The following is a 20,858-nucleotide window of genomic DNA, read 5'->3' on the forward strand; positions in this document are numbered from 1 at the left end:
GGCCGTGGCAAACTTTGACACATCGATGCAGGAGGCCTAATGACCGTCGTGAGTTAATTACTAGGTATTATTTAGAGCGAGTTTTCAGTACTTGTAGTGATGCACGGAACTTATCATCGAAGAGGAAGCGACAACAAAAACACACAAACTTCAGTACTAATATTTATTAGTTATTATCTAGGGCTTTTTACATTGACCACTTATCGGTGGATTAAGTGAAAAAAAAATACTAAAATGGAAACAAAAGATTAAAAAATGGAACATCAGTAATCGATAAGAGTCAACTATGGATTCAAAGAAACAGAATGATAGCGCCGTTGGTATAACTCAACTTGCCTCTTAAAACGGTCATGATAGTTGACGATAGTTTCAACTACCACTACCATCTACTGTCATGAGCCGTTTGAAAGCAAACATGATAGTTAATGATAGCGAATGAAAGTTGAAACTATTACCAACTATCATGACCGTTGGAAAGAAGCTTTATTTGATATCCTTAACTTTCGCTCCGAAGGAGGGGTTCATTTACAAGGGATTTCATTTGTTAAAACTATTTCTTTAAGCTATGGGCAAATAAATGTCCACATCATAGTTTGACGATCGAAATCAATTAGCAAGGTAATTTATGTTTCTCGTCAGTCTCGAGTCTAGATCCCGCCACAGCAGAGGACGCACGATATTTGTACAAGAAACCACCCGACACATTGCAGAAGTGACATCTCTAAGGCTTCTTTTTCCTGTGGAATCAAAGAGAGAACAGGTAAGTTCTCGGAACCAGGAACCGCGTATTACTGTATCGGGTTAGCAGTTTCACTGGATGAACTCTACTGGCGTGATTTCTAATGTTTCCCTTTCCCTAAAACAGGCATGCATTTAATAGAAAGAGCTTACTGGTCATAACGTGGGAAGTATGTTAAACAAATTTTACCAGGCTTGTCATAGGCAATAATTATCAACATTCCCTGACTCTTACAGACGTGTTTCCTACTCGCTAACATTGTACCACATATTACAATACAAAACTGAACGATCACAGCAAATGAGTGAAGATCATTTTAATTTAATCCGACTCAAAACATTCTTTTCCTGACTTAAAATGGGTTTCCTTCCTTTTCTAACCAGTGTCGAACAAGGAAATGTCAACCTGAGGATGTCATATTTCTCGAGGGTAAAACATTTTGGTTATTTTATTTATTTTCTCAATGCGATCAAGGCGCGAGGTGCTAAAAGCACGGATTCTCGTAAAAGGAATGCACAAAACTCTCAATAAAGGCCACAGCTGTTCGGTATTATCAACATACATTTAAAGACAGGGCTGTTTGGAGTATTATACAACAACGGCTAAAGAGAGGGAGACGTTACTTGTCTATTCATGTGACAAACGACTCGCTTTATTTTTGGACTTACTTAGCTGCAGTGTGACAATAACTGGGTCCAGTCCCAGGTCTGCCTTCGATTGCCGTTGAACACTGAAATAAAAAAAAGCAAAGTTTGTTGAGTATCCCTGCGTTTAGAATGACTTTAAACGAGGGAGAAATGAAGACCCATCAATTGGTCTCCTACCCTTGTTTCCACATCAGTCCAGCTGGAATGGCTCTCATCATCGATCGAGTCAGACGCGTGTCGTTTTCTGTTCACAAAAAAATATGTAAATTAAGGTAAATTATCCAAGAAGTAGAAGACAGAATCATGTATCACTCCACTGCCAAGCCTTGGGTCAAAGTATTCCGGACTCGGGTAGGATATTGAGAGAAGTATTCACATCCTTTCTGTAGAAAGGCTGTAACTACTCCTCTGGTTGTGACACTAATCCATCGTTAGTTACCCTCACGAATTTCGTCTTCAAGATTTTGCGTCCATGATCTTTCACAGGTAGTCAATGTGAGAGTCAGAAATAATATCAAGCGACAAAGTAATCCATTGCAGTTCCACCCTGCCAATTCTACATCCGTCTCATTTATTTGTATAAAGGGTCCCTTGATTTAAAAAAGTTTCGGCAGAATCCTCGTCTTTATCAACAAAACACAGCTTGTTGCACTTACCGTCCCGGACTAGTTAGCTCGTCAGATCTTGTTTTCAAAGTTTCCACCTCTGTAAACTGGATGCAGTGACCTCCTCCCACAGTCTTGTACACGTCTCCCTGCAGTTTAGTTACACTCGTGTAAGGAGCTCGTCGTACTTGACAAGCAATTTATTGAAAGAGATAAATATCAACATTGCTATAATCTCAATTTATAATATGCAAACCTTAATAAACTAATAGACTTGTACTCATATTTTCCCGCACTTAGGGCGATAACATTGGTTTTGTTTTAGTTCTAATTGGCTTCCTGTGACATATACTTTTGTTCTGACCGCAGTTGTGATTAGTTTAGTCTGATGTTACGAATTTCAATTGATAGGCGTTCTTCCCAGCATTCACGTCTGCTTTCCATATGATCGCTCGCATCCTACCGATCGCCCTGGTTTCCTATATGACTCGGAAGACCACGGAAAATGTATGAAACCAGCATGAGCAAAAAATAAGGTCTTTCTAGGGAATGGTGGTTGCACCAATCCTCCGTATCGTTAGTGGTCATTGGCCTGATTTCGACACGCAAACTTTCCGATTTCCTGAGCATAACTTGAATAACCGGGGCGATCCAGACGAACATATGGCAACAAGGATTTACGATTACTGTACATGTAAGTGAAGTGACCCCTTCCTTTGTTTCAATCAAAAAAAGGTACTTGATCTATTCTAAGGAATGAAAACGGTAACACATGAAAATATTCGAAAAATTAAGCAAGTGGTTCAAACTCACTTTGATCAACTTAGTCTCAATTTCACCAGCAGAATCTTCCTCTTGGTGGGCTAAAACATAGTTTGTGGCCTACACAAATAAGGAACACATCCAAATACCTTATCATGTAACAAAAACTAGAGGTGCAAGAAGATTTCAGAGTACATAGCAATTTAACATTGGATGGAAAAGCTCTTATCGGAGATAATCATGTCATACTTAAATTTCGGAAAAAAGGCACCAGAAAACTAATTGGAAAAGGCTTTCCAGAGGAAATTGAGACAAAAAAGACAAATTGCTTCGTGTACATGAACTTAAAATTTTTTAAAGAGGCGGTTGTATGCCTTATGAATGAAGAGACACTAAGGATACCGTACTTACATTAGTGTCTTTGAAGTCCTTCTCACCAGGCCTGGCAACGGTTTTCTTGTTCTTTATCGACGGTTTCATTACTGTGCCTGCCACGTGAAAGAAATTTTGTTAACAGACAAGGGTTGTAGTCTAAAACAGAGACGTGCTGTTCGTTAACATTGTAACTTGCGACATTGAATATATTTTTGGTGAGACCAAACAGAGAACCAGGATGTTGCATTATGTTACCCGTTTAGTATTGCACATCCTGGTGTTCCATACCATAACTATACATTTTCGCATTCACGCATACTACTAGTACCTGTTTCTAGGTGAGTCAAGGGTTTGTGCTCTATCCAACAATCCGAAGACTTGGATCGTCTGTGACGAGATTTGATCGGAGGCTGAAACACGAAGAGAAATTTTTATCAACGATGACACAAACCGCGCAATTCTGGATGTATTTTTCGTAACTAATATCGAGTTACCTTTCTGGAAACAGGCGGTGGAGACTTCGATCTAGGCATGGAGGCGGCTTTAAGTTGAGCACGAGTAACAGGACCCGAGTCATTCGTCTTCATATTCTGAAGAGGAAAAAAATGAGATTTATACTTAATCCTCTCGATGTAAATTTTAATCCTACGTGAATTTCTTTTTTTCAAACAACAAAGTAACAGATGAAATAATAATAATAATAATAATAATTATAATAATAATAATTATAATAATAATAATAATTGCCAAGGACCGATATAGCTGATAGTGACGATATAAAGAACACGGTGAAGCACAGACAGGTTGTACAAAGCAACGTACCTGCACAATCTCCTTGAGTTGTCTTAGTTTTTCCTCTTTCTGCCACATTTTGGCCTGCATCTCCATTTCCTTGTCCTTGACGCGTTTCGACTGAAAAAAGAGCCAGAAATCACACAAACGTAGGAACGACTGAAAATTTTCCTTAAAATTACTCAAACGAGAACGAAAATTTATTTCTTTTCTTAAGGCACAAGTGAAGTTCGATCGACTATCACTTTCCCTTAATCCCATAATTCTAAAACTAACAAAAATAAACATGAATTGAATAGTATTTAAAAGCACCAAGAAATTTGACTTACACACTCCCGTTCCCATTTTCCCTTTTCTTGTGACACAACTCCTTTCAAGGCCTAAGCAAAACCAAAGGAAAAAAAAGACAAAAAAATATATATACATATTTATCGCTATATGTTATTCATAAACGTATATAACGATGGCATTTTTATCGCCAAAATTCAATAACTCTTTCATAAGGTTTACAACAAAGTAGAGCAAAGTGCATGGCTGGTAGAAAGCAATTATGTTGCCTGTCTCCTCAGCATGTTGAGAAACTGCAATTACTGTCTGAATGGGCCACCCTGTGCGCTGACCTACGGATACCGATCACTGGCCAAAAGTAACTCTTTCATAGTATGTCCCATCCATCAATCGGTGAGTCTTGCAAACGAACAACTCAAAGTTCAATTTTATTATTCCAATCTTTCAAGTTGAAAGCATCAGATGTAACTTGTCAACTGACAATTCTTACCTGGCGCATTTTAAGTTTGTCGGTCTTCTCTTTGTCTGCTCTTTTCTTCTGATCATCCAGCTAAGAAAGATGTTCACGTTATCGTCAATACACACCAACAAAACTGTCGTTAGATGTTCACTGACGAACTTATGTCTACGTCTCCGGTATGCGCAGTCCCTTGCCGTAGTTTTCCCTGTCTTATTTATGCTAATTACCGAAGCAAATCTCGCAAAGCTGAAAATGTTTTCTATACTTTCATCTGTTTAAGATGAACAAAACTACTGCGACAGATTTCCTCTAAGGATTTCTTAAACCTCAACTTCAAGAAAGTGTGGCTTCCAAAGAGGATTCAGGATCTGATATAGATATTATGGAGTACCTTCCGTTTTTCCAGGTTTGACTCAACCGGATGAACTGATACTGGCCGGTGCAAATGGAGCACAAAAACTCCACCCTACGCGCTTCCTCAAAAAGTATTGGGAAATACTTTGCACTTATGTTTCCAATGATGAGCGAGGGTTTCAGTCAGGCGAAACACAAACACGAAAGCCTGATCGAAGGCTTAACAGACGGCGATTGTGGACCACCGGTAAACAGCTTTTCTGGAAACCTCTGAATTGGCACTAAAATTCTCTCATATTATGCGGATAATTCCGGTACCGAGAAGTCTTAAAACTGATTGGCTCAAAAGACAGAAAAAAGACCAGAACCAGCTCCGTCAGTCCTCAGTGTTTACTTCTTTTCCACTGACTGATAGGAAAATGGAAAGGGCAAGTTTTGACGTTCGTCATGTGGTTCTCGCAATAAAATATAAAATTACGTACCTCATATCGTAGTTCTTTCTTGTCTTGTTCGTACATCTCTGCCGTCTTCTGAAGCATCTCGTTCTTAAAGAGAGAATTATTCAGAAAGATCGTCATTTCCTTGCTTCCTCTAATGACACACCGATCGTTACCGGTCACATGATCAAAACACCAATAATAAAATAATAATAATAATAATAATAATAATAATAGAAGAAGAAAAAGAAGAACAACAACAACAACAAAAGTTATTGTACCTTTTGTGTTAGCGCCTTCAGCCTTCTTTCAAGTTTCTGAATATCTCTGGAAAGAGGGTCACCGCGTTATTTTCTCAACATTTTATTTATATTTTCAAGTTCACTTTACAGGTGAAGGACATGGAAAATACTTCTATAAAGGAAATGATATAGTTTGAAATGAAGATTAGCAAATCATACCTGTCTTTCTCCTCAATTGTTGCTTTAAGGCTTGCTACAATCTAACAAATACCAGAAAAATATTGCAATTAACGATATTTGATACTCAAGACAAAACAAGACATTTGAAACAATGAAAATGACTCTGACAGCACCTGGCTGTTCTAACTTACTCCATTTGCTTGACTGTTTTCTTTTTCCAATGCCAATAGATGAGCCCTGAAAACTCCCTCTGTGACATAAAATTAAGGTAACAGTAAGGTCCTAGAACATTATTGTACAATAAATTCCTCATATTTTGAATTTTCTTTTTAATTTATGGTGATGTTTTCCTCACGGATTTAAGTGGGAAATACCGAAAAAAAAAATCTAGCCATACCTGACTTAACTTGGAAAACGAACTCGGAAATTGTTCACTAAAATTGAAACACGGGCTCAAGAGGTATGAAAAGACTCAAAAGCCAAAACTGGTAGATTGTTAATTTAAATAGAAATACTAGTATCTCAATTTCCAGTGTTTGAGTCAACATTTGCATCACATGCAACAAATTCTATAGACAATACCTTTTCTTGACAAATCATCAATAAGGGTTTGTCGCCGTCTTTGTCTATCTTGAAGGTAGTGCATCAAATTTACCAGTGTTGTGCTATCTTCTGGAGAATTCAACTGATAAAAAAAACACAACAACAAGAACAACTAAAGAAATCAAATGGAAAATCACATCTTCATCATTGTACATGGAGCCTCATCATAAATTCACTTCACTACTTACAATACCTGCATTTGAAAACAGTCCAAAACAGTACAACTTACCTCAAATAGAGGGAAAGGCGGTCCCATGGTATGAACTGGCTTGGCTACAATCACAGTTTCACCGTCACCTGTAAATTTAATATACCAGTCCACAGATGACTTTGCATGATTCTTCGATGAAAAGGTGGATAAATATACGGATAAGTTGAAGTCAGCTTTGTCTCCTATCAAGAATTACTTCCTTTATTTCTGCTTCAATAGAAAAAATGTTTTAAAATTAGACAAAGTATTTAGGTGTACATACCATTACTTTCTTCAACCTTTGCTAGAACTTCCTTGTACATTTGATTTGCTAAAAGATTAGAAGAGGAAAAATCAGCAGGGAAAAACCCCTGATACAAATCAATAAATATTTTTTAAAAAGTATTGAAAGGCAAATGAGAAGGAAGGAAGGATCAATGATACATGTACATGTACACAGATTGTGTAAAATTGTCAACTGAAACATACCTCTTCTTCTTCCTGGAGTTAGTCCAGTGTCAAATCTAAACAAGCAAGAAATAGAACAGTACAATGGAAGTTCTTGTAATTGTTGTGAACACAGATAAACAAATAATTTAGCCTGTGGATATAACATTCAAGGTTCAGTTGAATGCTGAGCCACTATGTCTCTTGCTAAACCAAACTAAAGAATAAGGTAAAGATTAAAAAAGAGTGGAGTTTGAATTAGTTTGGCCTACTCTATACCTTTTGCAAGTCAAAGTGAAAGTTCAAAATGAGATCTTTGAGCAATCACTCTAATTGTTTTAGTTTTAATCTATAGGTACACTTGCTATTTGAGACATTTCTTGCTTCAATAGACAAATTTTAATTTAAAACAGGTTCGTCATTTGAGAAGCACAGTATTTGAACTAATGCAATTTTACCTGACTGACTCTGGTCTGGCTATAACAACATCTTGTGTAACTTCTGCAAATTTCATGACATGCTGAAGTGATACAAAAGACACTCCATTAAAAGAGATATTAAGTAAATTTAATCTGTTCCGAAGTCCAAAACATAAAACTGTGACTGTACAAGCTGTACAAAAATTGTTTTTGGGCCTCTTACCACACTCTCATCATAATCATCAGCATTGGGGTTTAAACAGACCACCATGCGCACCTGGAGAGAAGCAAACATCATCAATCCAAAAAGATAGTAAATTGGAGATCAATATTCACAAAGATATAATTATAAAACAAGGTCTTCAAGATTGGTTTAACAGGATAAATATGTGAAGGATATTTTGTTTTTGTCAAACTCCTCCATTAACAAATTGTGTGCTTCTAGAATGGTTATTTCTGGCAGCAGATCACATCACATTTACTGCCAGAAAAATTAAGGTGGAAACAGCTGAATAGCAAAGGAATCTTGACATAGTAATTTCCATGATGGTGAGATCTGCAGATACCAATTTGTTTAGTTTTTAATTGTTAGATTTACCTATTTTATTTCAGTTGTTTTAAAGCCCATTAGATTATATCCATATGTATATTGCACTAAATAAGCATTAAATTATTAAAGGAATGTTGGTTTCTCTTTATGACAAACTTTCCCTTGAGAAGCAATAGGTATGGCTTTTTTCTTACCTTTCCTTCTCCATCAAAGAAATTCTTAAACAGATGAGTCAACTTTGTGTCTCTATAGGGGACAATCTGAAGAAATCAAAAAATTTTAACAAATAATCAGTGCACACAGCACCAAGGAGTGTGTACCCTCTAAAGTGCACATATAACTCATTTACCAGTATTGTAAATATTATGAAAGCAAACTACCTTTGGAGAAACACCATTCTCAGCATTTGCTTGGTTCTCTCTTAGAACCTCCATACAAGTTCTTAATGTCATCAAGGATGCATTGATGTTACCTAATGAGAGCGAGAGATTCATCCTTAGATAAATTCACATGATTATGATTGTTCACCTTCATCTTGCAAAACTTAAAAAGGAATGGTATGGTAGCAACATGACAAGATTAAGAGAGGTTTTTATGTTTCCTTTTACCCTGCTGTTACCTTTTGCTGGGGTAACAAATGTGATTTGTGGAAAGTTCTTCACCCTTTTGACATACTTGACAAAGAACTGATTCATTATATACGAAAAGGTGAAATCAAGTGGGAGACAATATAATATACAAAAATGTGTGTTAGTTATTTCACATAGACTTTAAGTGTGGCAACTCTAGGGACTTTGCCAGTACCTTGACCAGATTTTAATATTATGAGCTAGCAACCCTGGTACATACATAAAAAAAAAACTAAAGCATTCCTGAGAATTCCCTGAAAAACTCTATAAAAACTCAAACTGAGAGGTTGTGGCAAACAGGAAAATATTTGGCTCAAGTTGATGAAATACTCAGGGTTGTCATAAAGATTTGGGTTAATGGACTGCAATAAAAAGTACATGAAGGCAGCACAATGTCATGCTTCCATGTTAAAAATTGAACCACAAGCATTTGGAATAGCCAGCATGTTTTTCAAAGTAGATGGTGAAATTTGCCGGTTGCCTACTTATTTTGACAACTCTCAATACTTGATCCTCACAATGTATCCCATATCTTGAGCCAGCTGTGAAAAAGTTTACAACCCTGTATCAAAGTGGAATTTACCTGCTTCTCGCAGTCTGTCTCCACCAGCTCTGGTCCTATTTGTCCTCTCAGACCCTGCTAGATCACACAGTGATAATGTGGCTACAGCAATCTGATTTTTGTCCTGCTCAGGAGATATGTTTAAAACATGGTCAACCATTTGAATGCTTAAGAATGTTCTTCACTGTTTTTCTGTAGGAATCTAGGTGAAGTGAATTTAAAAAATCAACTAAACCAATATTTTACCTGTAAGACCTCTTCACCGTCAGGATCTAATGGTGCTTGTACAAGTTTGATGGCAAACACACTGTGGCTCCTACTGGACTCACGATTCAGTACTGTGTTGGCGACACGCCTTTTCTTTTGGCCTAGGAGGTTCCATAGAAAGTAAATTTTTAATAATTTTACATGCAAGACAGATGTAGATATGCACTTGTATACAAGTTTACAGTCAAAAATGGAAGCTTACTACCTCTGAAATACAGAATTGTTTTAATTGAAATTAATAGAAAATCTTTCCCTGAGATGTCTCTAAAAGTACTGGTTACTCACCTTTCCAGAATATGCTGTAAGCCTCTTCTGTGCTTTTGACTTCAATTTCTGTGACACCACTGACATACATGTTACGATTCATGTCTTCTCTAAGATTTTTTGAAACTGGTGGTCTGTAAAATCAAAGGGCACAATTAATCAATACTTAAATGCACTTGGAGAAGTACTGTCTTGAACTTAGTTATGATATATAGGTTACTACCTAACACAGTAATACTGTGTGTAAATTGTTTGTGCAAGCAGGATAACAAACCTTTCAGACACTAGAAATGAAAGGCAACCACAACAAAACAATGGTTGTATATGCACAAGATGACAATGCATAAATCCTAGTTGTTTCAATACCAGTGTGTGAGGTCAACTTACTTTGGACAAATGGGATCCACAGGAGTCTCATCAAGCAGATCATAAATGTAGTTGTTGTATATTTCAAAGTATGACACAAACACTGCATAGCTGTTATCCTCATCCACCTGCAAATAAAGTTGTGGTATATAATCTTTGAAGCAGGTTGTAAATGTCTGTATAGTCTATACCACTTGGATTGCACTTCTTTAAACTTAAGATGTAACATTGACTGACATAGTGCTAACCCTCGAAACATCAGCTATAAAATTATTTTTGGTGGCCAATTTATGTTATCAACTTAGTTGATTATACTTAATTACCCTATTATACTCTCTTATTGATGCAGTGCCACAGTTTCTTTAGAAACTTGCCCCCTTTATTCATGGACCAGGTTGCTTGCTTACAAGAACTATACATGTATATAAACTGAATGTTACTATAACTGCTACTTTAAACCTGAATTAGCTCAATTGGTGCTATCAGCAAATTGACCCATGAGTAAAATTCCACGACAAGAGATAAGTATCAACCATGATAGTAACTGGCACTATTGCACTTATTGCAATCCTTGTTCACATGCACTTTCAGAGGAAAGTAAGACAAAAAATAATTGTCATCATTGTGCTGTATTAAAACAGAAATAAATAAATCTCACTCACTCCAGAAATAACTCCTGTCTCAGCTACTCTTATGAGATCAGCAAAGTCATTATCAGCATTCCTGGATAAACATCATTAAAAATCACAGAAAAAAAGGAAAATTAATGTACATGTACAAGAAGGGAGTACCAACAAGTAAAGTAAAATTATGTCAGCTGCTGACTTGTATTATCTTAAAGCTGCTGTATCTTTTTAATATCAGGAGTTCTGATTGATACTGCTTTCTACTAAGAAAGAAATTTATCAAAGGTTTGCTATTCCATGGGTAGATTTTTAGGTCTTCCTTCCAGTTTTAGAATAAGTTGTATATAAACTGAACTAGATAGAAACAAAAAGAGTCTGTGTGGCTTAAACAAACAGATCATTAATTGTTGCCCTATTCCCAACAAGGGTTGAACCCTTTATCTTCTGATGTCTGCCTACTTTTTCTACCCCACCACTGTACTATACCAGACTCAGTCACTCTGGTTAAAATAGTCAAAGTTTAATCCAAATGGGCTCTCATCATAAGGTTTGTGCATGCAATTGAGAAGTTATCAGTATCAGACCAAACTGATATGTACTTAATATATCAATTATTCCAAAAGAATGCTGTTCCCTTTACCTGTTTCTACCTCCTTGAGCTGCCTGGAGAGCAGCTTCTTTTACACGTTTTTCTTTCTCAAGTTTTGCTTCAAGTTCTGTTTGTATTTCAATGCCATTGGATTTGTCTGGTTTAAAGACCTAAAAGGAGAAGAATACCCAGAGAAAGTTATATTTTGGTGACTGTTATTGAAAAGTTATCTCTACCTGATGAAAATGCAGTAGAAGAGAAAATATCCAGTGTCACTTGAAAAATAATTTAGCCACTATCATCATAATTATAGCCAAATGTACATGTAGTAGATAAAAAGCAAAAGAGTTCTTGGTTACATGATTATATTTTTAACATGGTCATAGACCATACTATTCACAGTTAAAAAAATCTGCTAAAATATTTTTAAATCATATAAATGCAGTAACATCTTCTGATTGATTTTAAATTGTACACAATTAAAGCAAAAGGATATACTGCTCTACTGGTAAACTTACAGCAAATGGAAATGAAACATGCTTAATTACAGTGTTATTCTAGACAATAAAACAAGTACAGGTAAACAAGAATACCATTTCTTCATCAATTAGGCAACTTACAATAAATATATCCTATCTTGCCATGGAAAACCATTTATAACTTACATATTTAGGAGCCTGCAATTCTCCAATAGAGTTAAAGATGACATCTAAACACCTTGGAAGCAAGCCACTGTCACTGGGCATTCCTGTCATGGTGTGTGTCTTACCAGACCCAGTGATACCATAAGCAAATATCAAACCTGTGATTAGAAGGAAGCACAAAGACAGTGCCATCAGGAACTGGTAACCCCAAGAGTTTCAACAAGTCTCTTAACCAAGTCAACTGAGTAATTAAAAATTATTCAAACTTCCTCTCTTTCTTTGTTTCAAGCCTCTTGAAACTTGACTTGAACATCTCAAAATGTGATTCAATCCTCAAAGTTTTTGAAAAACTGAGGATCGAAAAAAGTGAGGATCAAGTCTTGCGGGACTTACTTTTGAGGGGTACTGTAAGCCATGTGTTAAGCTTCCAAAAGGTGTTTGAATATCACCATAATCACTCACAGTGAGGTATATAAACATGTCTCTATTTGGACACAGAGAAACATGCAACAACTCGAACAGAGGGGTATTACATATTACACATTTCCTTTGAGATTTTGGTCATTTTCTGCAATCACTTAAGACTGACTCAATTTTGGCATACAGCCTCAACTTGGATGATGAAACATTGTTCTGAATTTTCCCACCAGCTAAATCTATGATTCCCATTCATGTATTTCAGAGTTTTTAAAAATGCTAAATAAAACTCTAGCTGGTTGATTTTGTTGTCCAGAATATACAGAGGTTTCTCAATCTAAGAAAATTAGTAGCAGTAAAAGTCAACTTGTTTACCTTTGAATGCACACAAAGTGTAAATCTAATACTTACCATTTTTACCATGAATCAAATCATCAACCAAGGGCATGGCCACATTATCATAAAGCACCTTCTGGGATGTCTTCTCATCATAAATCTTTTTGAATGTATGTTGTGTCTGGGTTTAGAATGATAATAAACACTTTCATATGAACTCTGTTAAGAGATTGTGAGACATCTTAGCTAAGTTACTTATACAGTGTATTGATCGGTTGAACTGTTCAGGTGTGACAAAGTGGTTTTGATCCATTGCATTTCCACTTTTAATATCTACATGCATTTTTCACACATGATGCTATTAAATTGAGATTTTCCTACTTACCTCTATTCGGTGGCCAGACTTGTATCCTGCAGAATTCTGGAAGAGAATTTCATCAGAATATTATCTAGATGTAACCCAGTGGTAACAATATGGTCAATCCAACATCTGAAAGGAAACTGTGCAACCAATCAGTTATTTTTTCCCATATGAGCTTCACAAAGAAACAGGAAAATCTGTGCACATCAGTACTCAAAAGGGGACCTTTAGTGAGGAGAGACACTTATTCTAAGATTTAAAGAATTTTAAAATTCACGTATGTTTTAATCACTCCGTTGAAATGTTTACCCCAACTTCATACCAAAACAGGAAAATTGTTGAGTAAAAGCAGAATACCAAACCTTCTAAAAAGCACAGAGCACAAAATACCGTTTTTTCCCCTTTTCTTATTTTTTGAACGTCTCGCATAGCTAGTCTACATGTCTAATGCTGTAAAAACTTCAGGCTTTGGATCAAGATGCTCTATTCATACAAGCTGTTCATGGTACACACGTCATTGTGCTTACCTTTGGCGCTGTTAGCTGTAACACAGTATCGCTGATAATGTGAACGCAAGATTCTTCTTCATTATTGCCGAGAGGTCTGACTCGGCAATACACCTAGAAATAACGAAGGATTTGGATAACATTCACCTTGCATCTGCGTCTTATATTACCCTGTAAGATTGTAGTACCATCGCAGAAGAGGCTTGCGGACTTACATATTTACTTTTCGAATTCAGCAGGTCATGGAGGCATTGTTGCTTTAGCTAGCTATCACACTTACTTCCGATTGTGTTTCTTTGACACAATTCTGGAACATGTACCCTGTTTTGTTTCGTGAATATCTTAAACGGATCACAATTTACGCCACAATTCTCGTTTTCAGTGCCGCACTGGCAATTTGAACAAGGGATACATGAAAACCCAACAACTATTTTGCCGGCGCATCGTGCGTCAGACGTACATACATACATACATACATACATACTTTATTTATTCCAGAAGCAGATGATAACTATTATATACAAATAAAACTAAAAAGAAAATACTTCTAGAAAAGGAAGTTAAGAGGTTATCCCTGTGTAAAAACTCCCTTAAAAGAAAAGACAAAATATAAATCAAAATCATTACAATCAAATATTTAAGTACGATTTAAGTTTAGATTTAAAATGCTGAAAGCTGTCAGCTTCCACTATATCACCCGGTAACTCGTTCGTACTATACCTTCAGTGGATTCACAAAGATCCTTCGTGCTGTCGCTTGAACGAACAAATTACCGGAACGTATACGACCTTTAGATGAAAAGTCTCCTTTCCTTACCTCGACAGGATCCTTGTTGCCTGTAGGTCGTCTTGGTGTCTTCGCACTGCGCGGGGTCTTCGTCGAAGAAGGAGTTTTCGGGCTAAACAGAAACACGAGGCAGTTTAACATCAAAACAACAAATCAAATTACTTTAAATATGTTTTATACTTACATTGGTCGCATTATTATCTAAAACAGATGATTTCCACCATAGAAATTGGCACAGAGTTTCCAAATAACAAGTCGAAAATCAAAATGTCGGTCCAATAATTCTTGAATCAAACCGCCCTGGCGGTGTTGGTTTAAACCGACCAATCAGAGACGTGTATGAAATTATATTTCTTGAGGAGCGCATACTCCATGTAACGACCGCTGTCAAGATTTCATGTTTTGCAGGCTCAGCTATGATTTCTTGGAGACTGCTTTGCGGTCCATACTTAGCTTTTTTGAATCATTTTGATTTATTCCAATTGCTCGCATTAGATCTTTGGTACCCTTTTAAGATAGAATGATCTTCATATCAAAAGCAAGATTCAGATGGTCACGGTGTGTTCAACTGGCACCCGTTAGAAGGTAATGGAGAAACGTTATTTGTTCTGTCTCAATACTATCACCAGCGCTAGTCATTGAAAAGATCTTTCTTCCCCCTCGAAGAAATAGAACTAAAGACCTCCAGCCGCGCCATGAAATGAGGACTCACTGGTGAGATAGGTCATTGCAAAGTTCAAGACCTCGCTGGAGTTGTAGGGGGTGAGGTGGGGGGTGGGGGGCTGAGTAGATTTGTGGCACGTGTTAAAAGCTGGAACGCTAAAACATGCCGGACTCGATGCTGGAACATCCCTAAACATGCTGGAACACCGAACATGTTCCGGAGTACCAGCATGTTCGGTGTTTCGGATTTTAGCTGATGCCAAGAGTTGTGATGTTCAGACCTCTAACCTCGACATTAATTTGTTTTGGACAAAAGCACACAAATATGGAGTTTGTTAAATCGATCTTGTGGAGCCACTCCTAGCACCAAGTCAGATTGGCACAGGTACATGGGAATATATCCTCTCATATACAAGTAGTATGCTCTGCAGACAAGGTACACAGAATGAGATTTAACTAAACTGCGTGGACGCTCTTGGACTACGCATTGTCTGCAGCTTTTCCAAGGCTTCTGGTTGACGCCCTGTTCATTTGAAAACTTGAAACTGCCTACCAGGGATTCAGAAGCCAGGAAACCATTGGCTGGTTAGCAGGACGGCAAAAGTGTGCACCCTTTCCGCAACCCAATGACGCCTACGGACATCGAGAGCGCCATCATTTTAGCCAGGGTAACGTGGTCGTGAAAAACTACCAAAGCACTTTGCCTTTATCAAAGCTTTTTATGTAATAACTCAGATGCGCTGAACACCCCATCGCCGGTCATCACTTCTCATTTTCAACCTCTGATCTGTGCCAAACGCAAGAACTCTCCCATCGCTTTTAGTTGAGGAATAAAAGAGAGCCATGGACGAAAAGGTTAATCCTTAATTTAAAAAAGTTCCAATTTGGGAATGACCTCAGATCGTTGATTTTGACTCGTTGAAGTATAGTAAATATCAAGGACCGGAGATTACTATATTAGCTCCTTGACCAACCCACTCTAAGCTTGTTAACAGTAAAATTCATTGATAGATATAACTGTCAGAGCAAGATACAACGTGGCTAAGCTTTCAGAAAAGTGACCAGAACTCTTGATTTCAGGGGACACACTGGCAGACGGTTTCAGTAAGGTATCATCTGGTACTTTGACACGTGACCTCACCGTCACGTTTTTGTTTTGTTTTACCATGATTTTTGTTTTATTTGTCTTGTTTGTATTTTTTCCGCGTGGTGCTCTGGTACGCACAAACGACTAACCGAAAAACATATCAACAACAAAAAACTGCAGCCACTTTCACTAGATTTAGTAAATGACTGTTGTCTTAGGTAAAAATCGATTTTTGCCATGGCCTGATATTTTTTCCAAACCAAGCCATGACTGGCCATACCAATAAAACAAAACAAAGCAAGTGTGAGAGAAGTTGATCGTTTCATTATTATCACGAACTCGAAACTGATTGAATTAATTGAATAGTATGCTAGCTTCCACCCGACATCAACTTGTATTCGCACTACTAAATGAAAACTAAGACCTTTACTGAAACTATTCATTGTGGATCCTAGCACGATGCCCTGTAGACTGAATCAAAATTTTAATTAGCTGTTGTCAAGTGAAGAATCGTGTGGTTGCTTCAAAAACTAAATTGAAAATATAATTTCGTTTGTAGACACACTAATCTCCTTGAACAAAGACCGCCATCTATTCTCGTTTCAGAAAGGATTAGACTGTGCTCCTTTTAGGCTTCTTCTTACACGAACCATAGCTTAGAACTTAATTTAATTTTAAACTGAGGTGTAAAATCGCCACTCGAAGCCGAATTGAAGATCGCTACATCAGCCGGATCAAAGGTAAAGAAAGAATTGTAGCAGGGAGTTTCAAGCTGAGTGGTCAGGTTTGGTTTTTTTTTCATCATTTAGACAATATGATATAGATATCATGTAGACATTGCAAGGGTTGACAAAGAACAATAAGAGTACCGTATACTCGAGCCTGAGTTGTAAACACGGTTCGTCTTTTGAGAAGTTGCAAACAAAGCTGTTTCGTTGGTTCCTTTTTTGACACAGGAATCTAGCAGAACCTGAAGTTCCTTTCTTTTCAGCGGAAATATCCATCCATGAGGCACAAAGGGACCTTTCTCACGCGTTGGTGGTAAGCTGTTAGGATTTATTGATTTTAAAGAACCGTCCGGTAATAGTTCACCTAAAGGTGGAATAAAAGTGTTTTTTTCCACGGAGATCGATTTTACATTTTATTAAATCAGTATTAAATAGATATATAGAGTAGTACGAGCTCTCACGTCTCCCTTGTTTGTGTAACAAAAGATCCTTCGGGTCTGCGCCTAGCAACGCAAACCACGTCGTTCGGGTGGATCTCTCTCGATTAGTCTGCCTTCATTTATGTCCTTCTTAAGCGCCCTTAAGTAAGTTTGCGTGTCGATCGGTGCTTATGTAAACATGAGACCACGATTTTCATAGTATCTCTCACGAATGATGATTACAGTAATGGCAATATCTACCGGCATCGATCTGATGTCCTGAGTGAAAGCAAGATGTCTGCATATTGCTAGAAGTGGAATTAGTCGATAAAAACGACTTCGACCTCGACTTTGGAGACAGAATTCCAGTACCTTGTGCAACTGAAATAACATTAGTACAGCCGACGCCCTAATTTTCTAATGGTTATAAAATATTAAACGTTTGCTTTTCCTTCAGGCGGAAGAATTCAGTAGAACCCGGTGACGCTTTTCAACAGAGACAGTAAGTGTCACTTTCAAAGCTCAACACGAAACATTGTATATCATTCAGCAATCTTTCGTCTGGAAAAGAGCCCTTGTTCTTTTTTAGTTTACTGATACTTCCCGAGTCTGGGATCATCAAACAAATAATTGTGACTTGTAGGAGTTAGGATGCATCATAGAACAGCAGCTCATTCATCTTAGCCCGCAGACCCGGCTAATTTTTTGCGTTTCACAGGCGAACGGAGCGTGGCAAGCGCTAGTTACGCGCGAGGGAAAGGGCGCGACTAATAACAATAGCGTGAGTACAGGCATTATTTTTCTTTCTTTTTTTTTTGCGCTCGCCTCACGCTTGTCTCCGTTCGGCTGAAAAACGAAACAGAGTACACCTGTTCTTAAGGCTACCCTCATTCAGATAAAAAAGCCTTCTTCTTAATGCAAGGTCCCAACGTTCTAGAGCGAAGAGGAGGAAAGACCCTGGAAACAAGTTTAATTGCCGGATCGAGTTATGGTCGACCTGTGGCTGATAATTTTTCTGCTTCTACGCATGCAAGGAAAAAATTCGATCGACCAAAAAAGATTGATGCCGATTGCCAATTCGGTCAAGTTGAAATACCCTTACGAGATCTTACGACCTTGTTGTACTTTTCATTTAGACCTACTGGTTCTTGTGAAAGGCAAAAAGACGAGGAAAGTTCTTTTGTCACCAGTGCAAAACAAGTCGATTCGAGGAACAGAAATCTGACAGAAAAAGGTTTTAAAATTCTTACACTTTATACGTAATTGTGCGTAAATGTGCGTGCATTTAGCTTTTCCTTATCCAGCTAACATGGTTAATACGGCTGAGATTATATTTTGATGTTATATACGCCTGGTACATGATGTTTTTTAAGATAAGCTAGGTTCGATTAAAGTACATCGGCGGACTAAAACACTTTTTACAAACAGTATTGTCTACTTCAGTCTCAGTCATTGCAACCCTCTCGATCCAACATCGAAATGTTTAAAACACTTTTACTCTAAAGATAGAAGTTTTTCGTCTTGTCGCGTTCTACTAAAAAACGCAGAATTTTTTTAATTCTTTAACCCACGCTCGTGAGAAGACGAAAAATATCTTTCTCTATTTCTTTACCGAGCTCAAAACTTACCATCTCGCTCATTCTATTTTTCATTCTGTAACCAATTTATGGCTGAATGCGTTGAGAATAATTTCGTCGAAGCTATGCGATGCCCTTAAAAAATATTAGCAACAAAAAAGTATAACAGTAAAGACCAATTGATAACTCCGACAGAGTAAACCGGACTCAGGACTTAGCTGAAACTGAAGTAAATGTAGAACTGAGTCTTCACCTTTTTTCTTCTTCCAGAAAACGAGTTGCAGGCCGAGATGATTAACTTTCACATAACAGAAAACCAAGCAGCTCACAAAACAGAAAATTACCCGGAGATTGAGGAGTTAGTACTAAGGAGAGGGGAGGTGTTTGATGTAACAGTCAAGTTTAACAGAGACTACAATCCGGACTCTGACGTTATCACGCTCCTCTTTGTCTCTGGTAAATAGGCAACAATGCAGTGATTTATTACGTAGATTCTGTGTTTGATACACACTACAAGCTAGTATAAGCACAAGCAAACACTGACGATATTCTCATCGATGCCTCTCCTCAAGCACTTTTTCCGATATGGATTGTGAGGCAAGAATTAGAACAGAACAAAACTCTCTATTTCGTTGCGGATCCCATTTTGTTTTTGACGTCCAGCTTAAGAAGCTGTGCTGTTTGGCCATATTTTCTGGCTATCAAAGAGTTAGGATTAGAGCGTTGAAACAATTCTCATCAGAAGGATATAACCTAGAATAGGTTACACGTCTCTGCCCGCTTTCTTCCTATGGGAGACAAGAACAAAAATCTGAATAAGTTAACAATTGTGCTATAAACATTTCATCTAGACCCTAAACTGGCTCTAAAGTGCGACCAAGGTGGCCTCATTGATTTGTGGAAAGTTTTACTGTTCATGTTATTTGTTTCCCTTTAGTTTTGCTTTACAAGGAGCTTACACCCTTCTCAGCTTTTGCCATGGAATGCGCTTTTATACCAGAGAGATCCAAACCAAGGATGATTTCTAATTTCTAGTTGTAACTGTCACATCCTTTCGAAGAACTTTCCTTCAGGTTGACGCATAACCAACTTGATTTTTGCAGACGAAGATAATCCCAAAAGCAGAGAAAACAGTGTGCGCATCAAGATTCAAGATATCCTTCAGCTCTCGCAGTGGGGAATGCAACTCAAAGAAGCCAACAAAAAATCAATTCACTTGTCAGTCATGACGTCAGCGCAGGCAGTGCCCAGTCATTATGGCGTCATGGTAGAAACAAAGTCCAGGGAATCTTCAGGAGAAACAGCTTTGTATCGATGTAAAAACAGAGAACGGATTTGTTTAATCTAACCCTTTGACCCTTAAGGGACGTAACCGTTTGATGGAAGACGTCTAGTTAAAACAGTAAAACTTCACCAACTCCATCTGAGCTAATTAAAAAAGAAAAGATCGGAGCAGGTTATAATAATTAGGCGTTGCTGTATGTTTCACACGTACGTTGTAGATATTTCGATATAGATTCCGACGTTTTTAAATATACTACGTACAGCGGACAATAAACAGTTTTATTTTCCCCTTTACTTTAGAAATTTATCTACAATTTAGAAAACCAGGATTCTTTCCATGATTGCAGAACTTGATAAACACTGAAAAATTTAAAGTTTTGTGAAGAAAATGAGTTTCCGTCCTCATCAAGACTACCGCGTTTCCCAGTTTTGAAGCAGACTTTTTTTACATTATGGCAACTTTTGAAATGTTTTAGCTTCTCTTGTTTTCGCCTCCCTCCACGCACCGACAAATACGTGGTAGTTTTAGACGAGCTTTAGTCGATTTCGCTACTTTTTAAGAGGTAACTACCGATACTTATTCTTGCATTCCTCTAATTTGAATAATTTGAAGTACTTCTATAATTTTAGCTTGAGAACCCTCAAATTTTGTCAACA

The 20,858-nt window shown here is 37.5% G+C and overlaps 2 protein-coding genes across 6 annotated transcripts; one reads left to right on the forward strand and one right to left on the reverse strand.

Moving 5' to 3' along the window:
- Positions 1–162: 162 nt before the first annotated feature.
- On the reverse strand, positions 163–14,739 carry LOC131771620 (kinesin-like protein KIF23). Of its 2 annotated transcripts, XM_059087458.2 has the most exons (35): positions 14,628–14,739; positions 14,474–14,555; positions 13,679–13,771; positions 13,176–13,211; positions 12,866–12,971; positions 12,059–12,195; positions 11,445–11,563; positions 10,841–10,901; positions 10,200–10,306; positions 9,834–9,946; positions 9,528–9,649; positions 9,303–9,405; positions 8,471–8,562; positions 8,285–8,350; positions 7,764–7,817; positions 7,580–7,641; positions 7,164–7,198; positions 6,958–7,005; positions 6,714–6,781; positions 6,464–6,566; positions 6,073–6,131; positions 5,921–5,961; positions 5,741–5,786; positions 5,505–5,567; positions 4,699–4,758; positions 4,250–4,300; positions 3,951–4,040; positions 3,623–3,718; positions 3,457–3,538; positions 3,165–3,241; positions 2,805–2,873; positions 2,043–2,140; positions 1,564–1,630; positions 1,408–1,469; positions 163–737 (listed from the first exon to the last, which is right to left on the reverse strand). In XM_059087458.2, the coding sequence occupies exons 1-35, from the start codon at positions 14,636–14,638 to the stop codon at positions 722–724; spliced, it is 2,595 nt and encodes an 864-aa protein (XP_058943441.1). In that variant the 5' UTR covers positions 14,639–14,739; the 3' UTR covers positions 163–721. The 2 variants fall into 2 exon arrangements, with proteins under 2 accessions (XP_058943441.1, XP_058943442.1); XM_059087459.2 differs by lacking the exon at positions 2,805–2,873.
- Positions 14,740–15,409: 670 nt separating this feature from the next.
- Positions 15,410–20,485, forward strand: LOC131771638 (coagulation factor XIII A chain). 4 transcript variants are annotated; one of them, XM_059087486.2, is made up of 6 exons: positions 15,410–16,225; positions 17,150–17,234; positions 17,798–17,842; positions 18,477–18,574; positions 19,188–19,373; positions 20,021–20,485. In XM_059087486.2, exons 2-6 carry the CDS (start codon positions 17,200–17,202, stop codon positions 20,263–20,265), a joined length of 609 nt encoding a protein of 202 aa, XP_058943469.2. In that variant the 5' UTR covers positions 15,410–16,225; positions 17,150–17,199; the 3' UTR covers positions 20,266–20,485. The 4 variants fall into 4 exon arrangements, with proteins under 4 accessions (XP_058943469.2, XP_058943472.2, XP_058943471.2 ...); XM_059087489.2 differs by having other exon boundaries at positions 15,410–15,961; XM_059087488.2 differs by lacking the exon at positions 15,410–16,225 and adding an exon at positions 16,233–16,933.
- The last annotated feature ends 373 nt before the right edge of the window (positions 20,486–20,858 follow it).

This window comes from Pocillopora verrucosa, chromosome 1, assembly GCF_036669915.1.
Source record: "Pocillopora verrucosa isolate sample1 chromosome 1, ASM3666991v2, whole genome shotgun sequence".
In the NCBI taxonomy this organism is placed as follows: domain Eukaryota; kingdom Metazoa; phylum Cnidaria; class Anthozoa; order Scleractinia; family Pocilloporidae; genus Pocillopora; species Pocillopora verrucosa.

Excerpts from the sequence above, each read along its gene's own strand:
- LOC131771620 (XM_059087458.2), bottom strand. Across the intron at positions 12,972-13,175 it reads AGTCTGGCCACCGAATAGAG|ACACAACATACATTCAAAAA; the intron begins GTAAGTAGGAAA and ends TTCTAAACCCAG. Across the intron at positions 7,006-7,163 it reads AACTCCAGGAAGAAGAAGAG|CAAATCAAATGTACAAGGAA; the intron begins GTATGTTTCAGT and ends CTAATCTTTTAG.
- LOC131771638 (XM_059087486.2), top strand. The coding sequence starts at position 17,200 with ATGAGGCACAAAGGGACCTTTCTCACGCGTTGGTG. Across the intron at positions 17,843-18,476 it reads GACGCTTTTCAACAGAGACA|ACCTACTGGTTCTTGTGAAA; the intron begins GTAAGTGTCACT and ends CTTTTCATTTAG. Across the intron at positions 19,374-20,020 it reads CACGCTCCTCTTTGTCTCTG|ACGAAGATAATCCCAAAAGC; the intron begins GTAAATAGGCAA and ends TGATTTTTGCAG.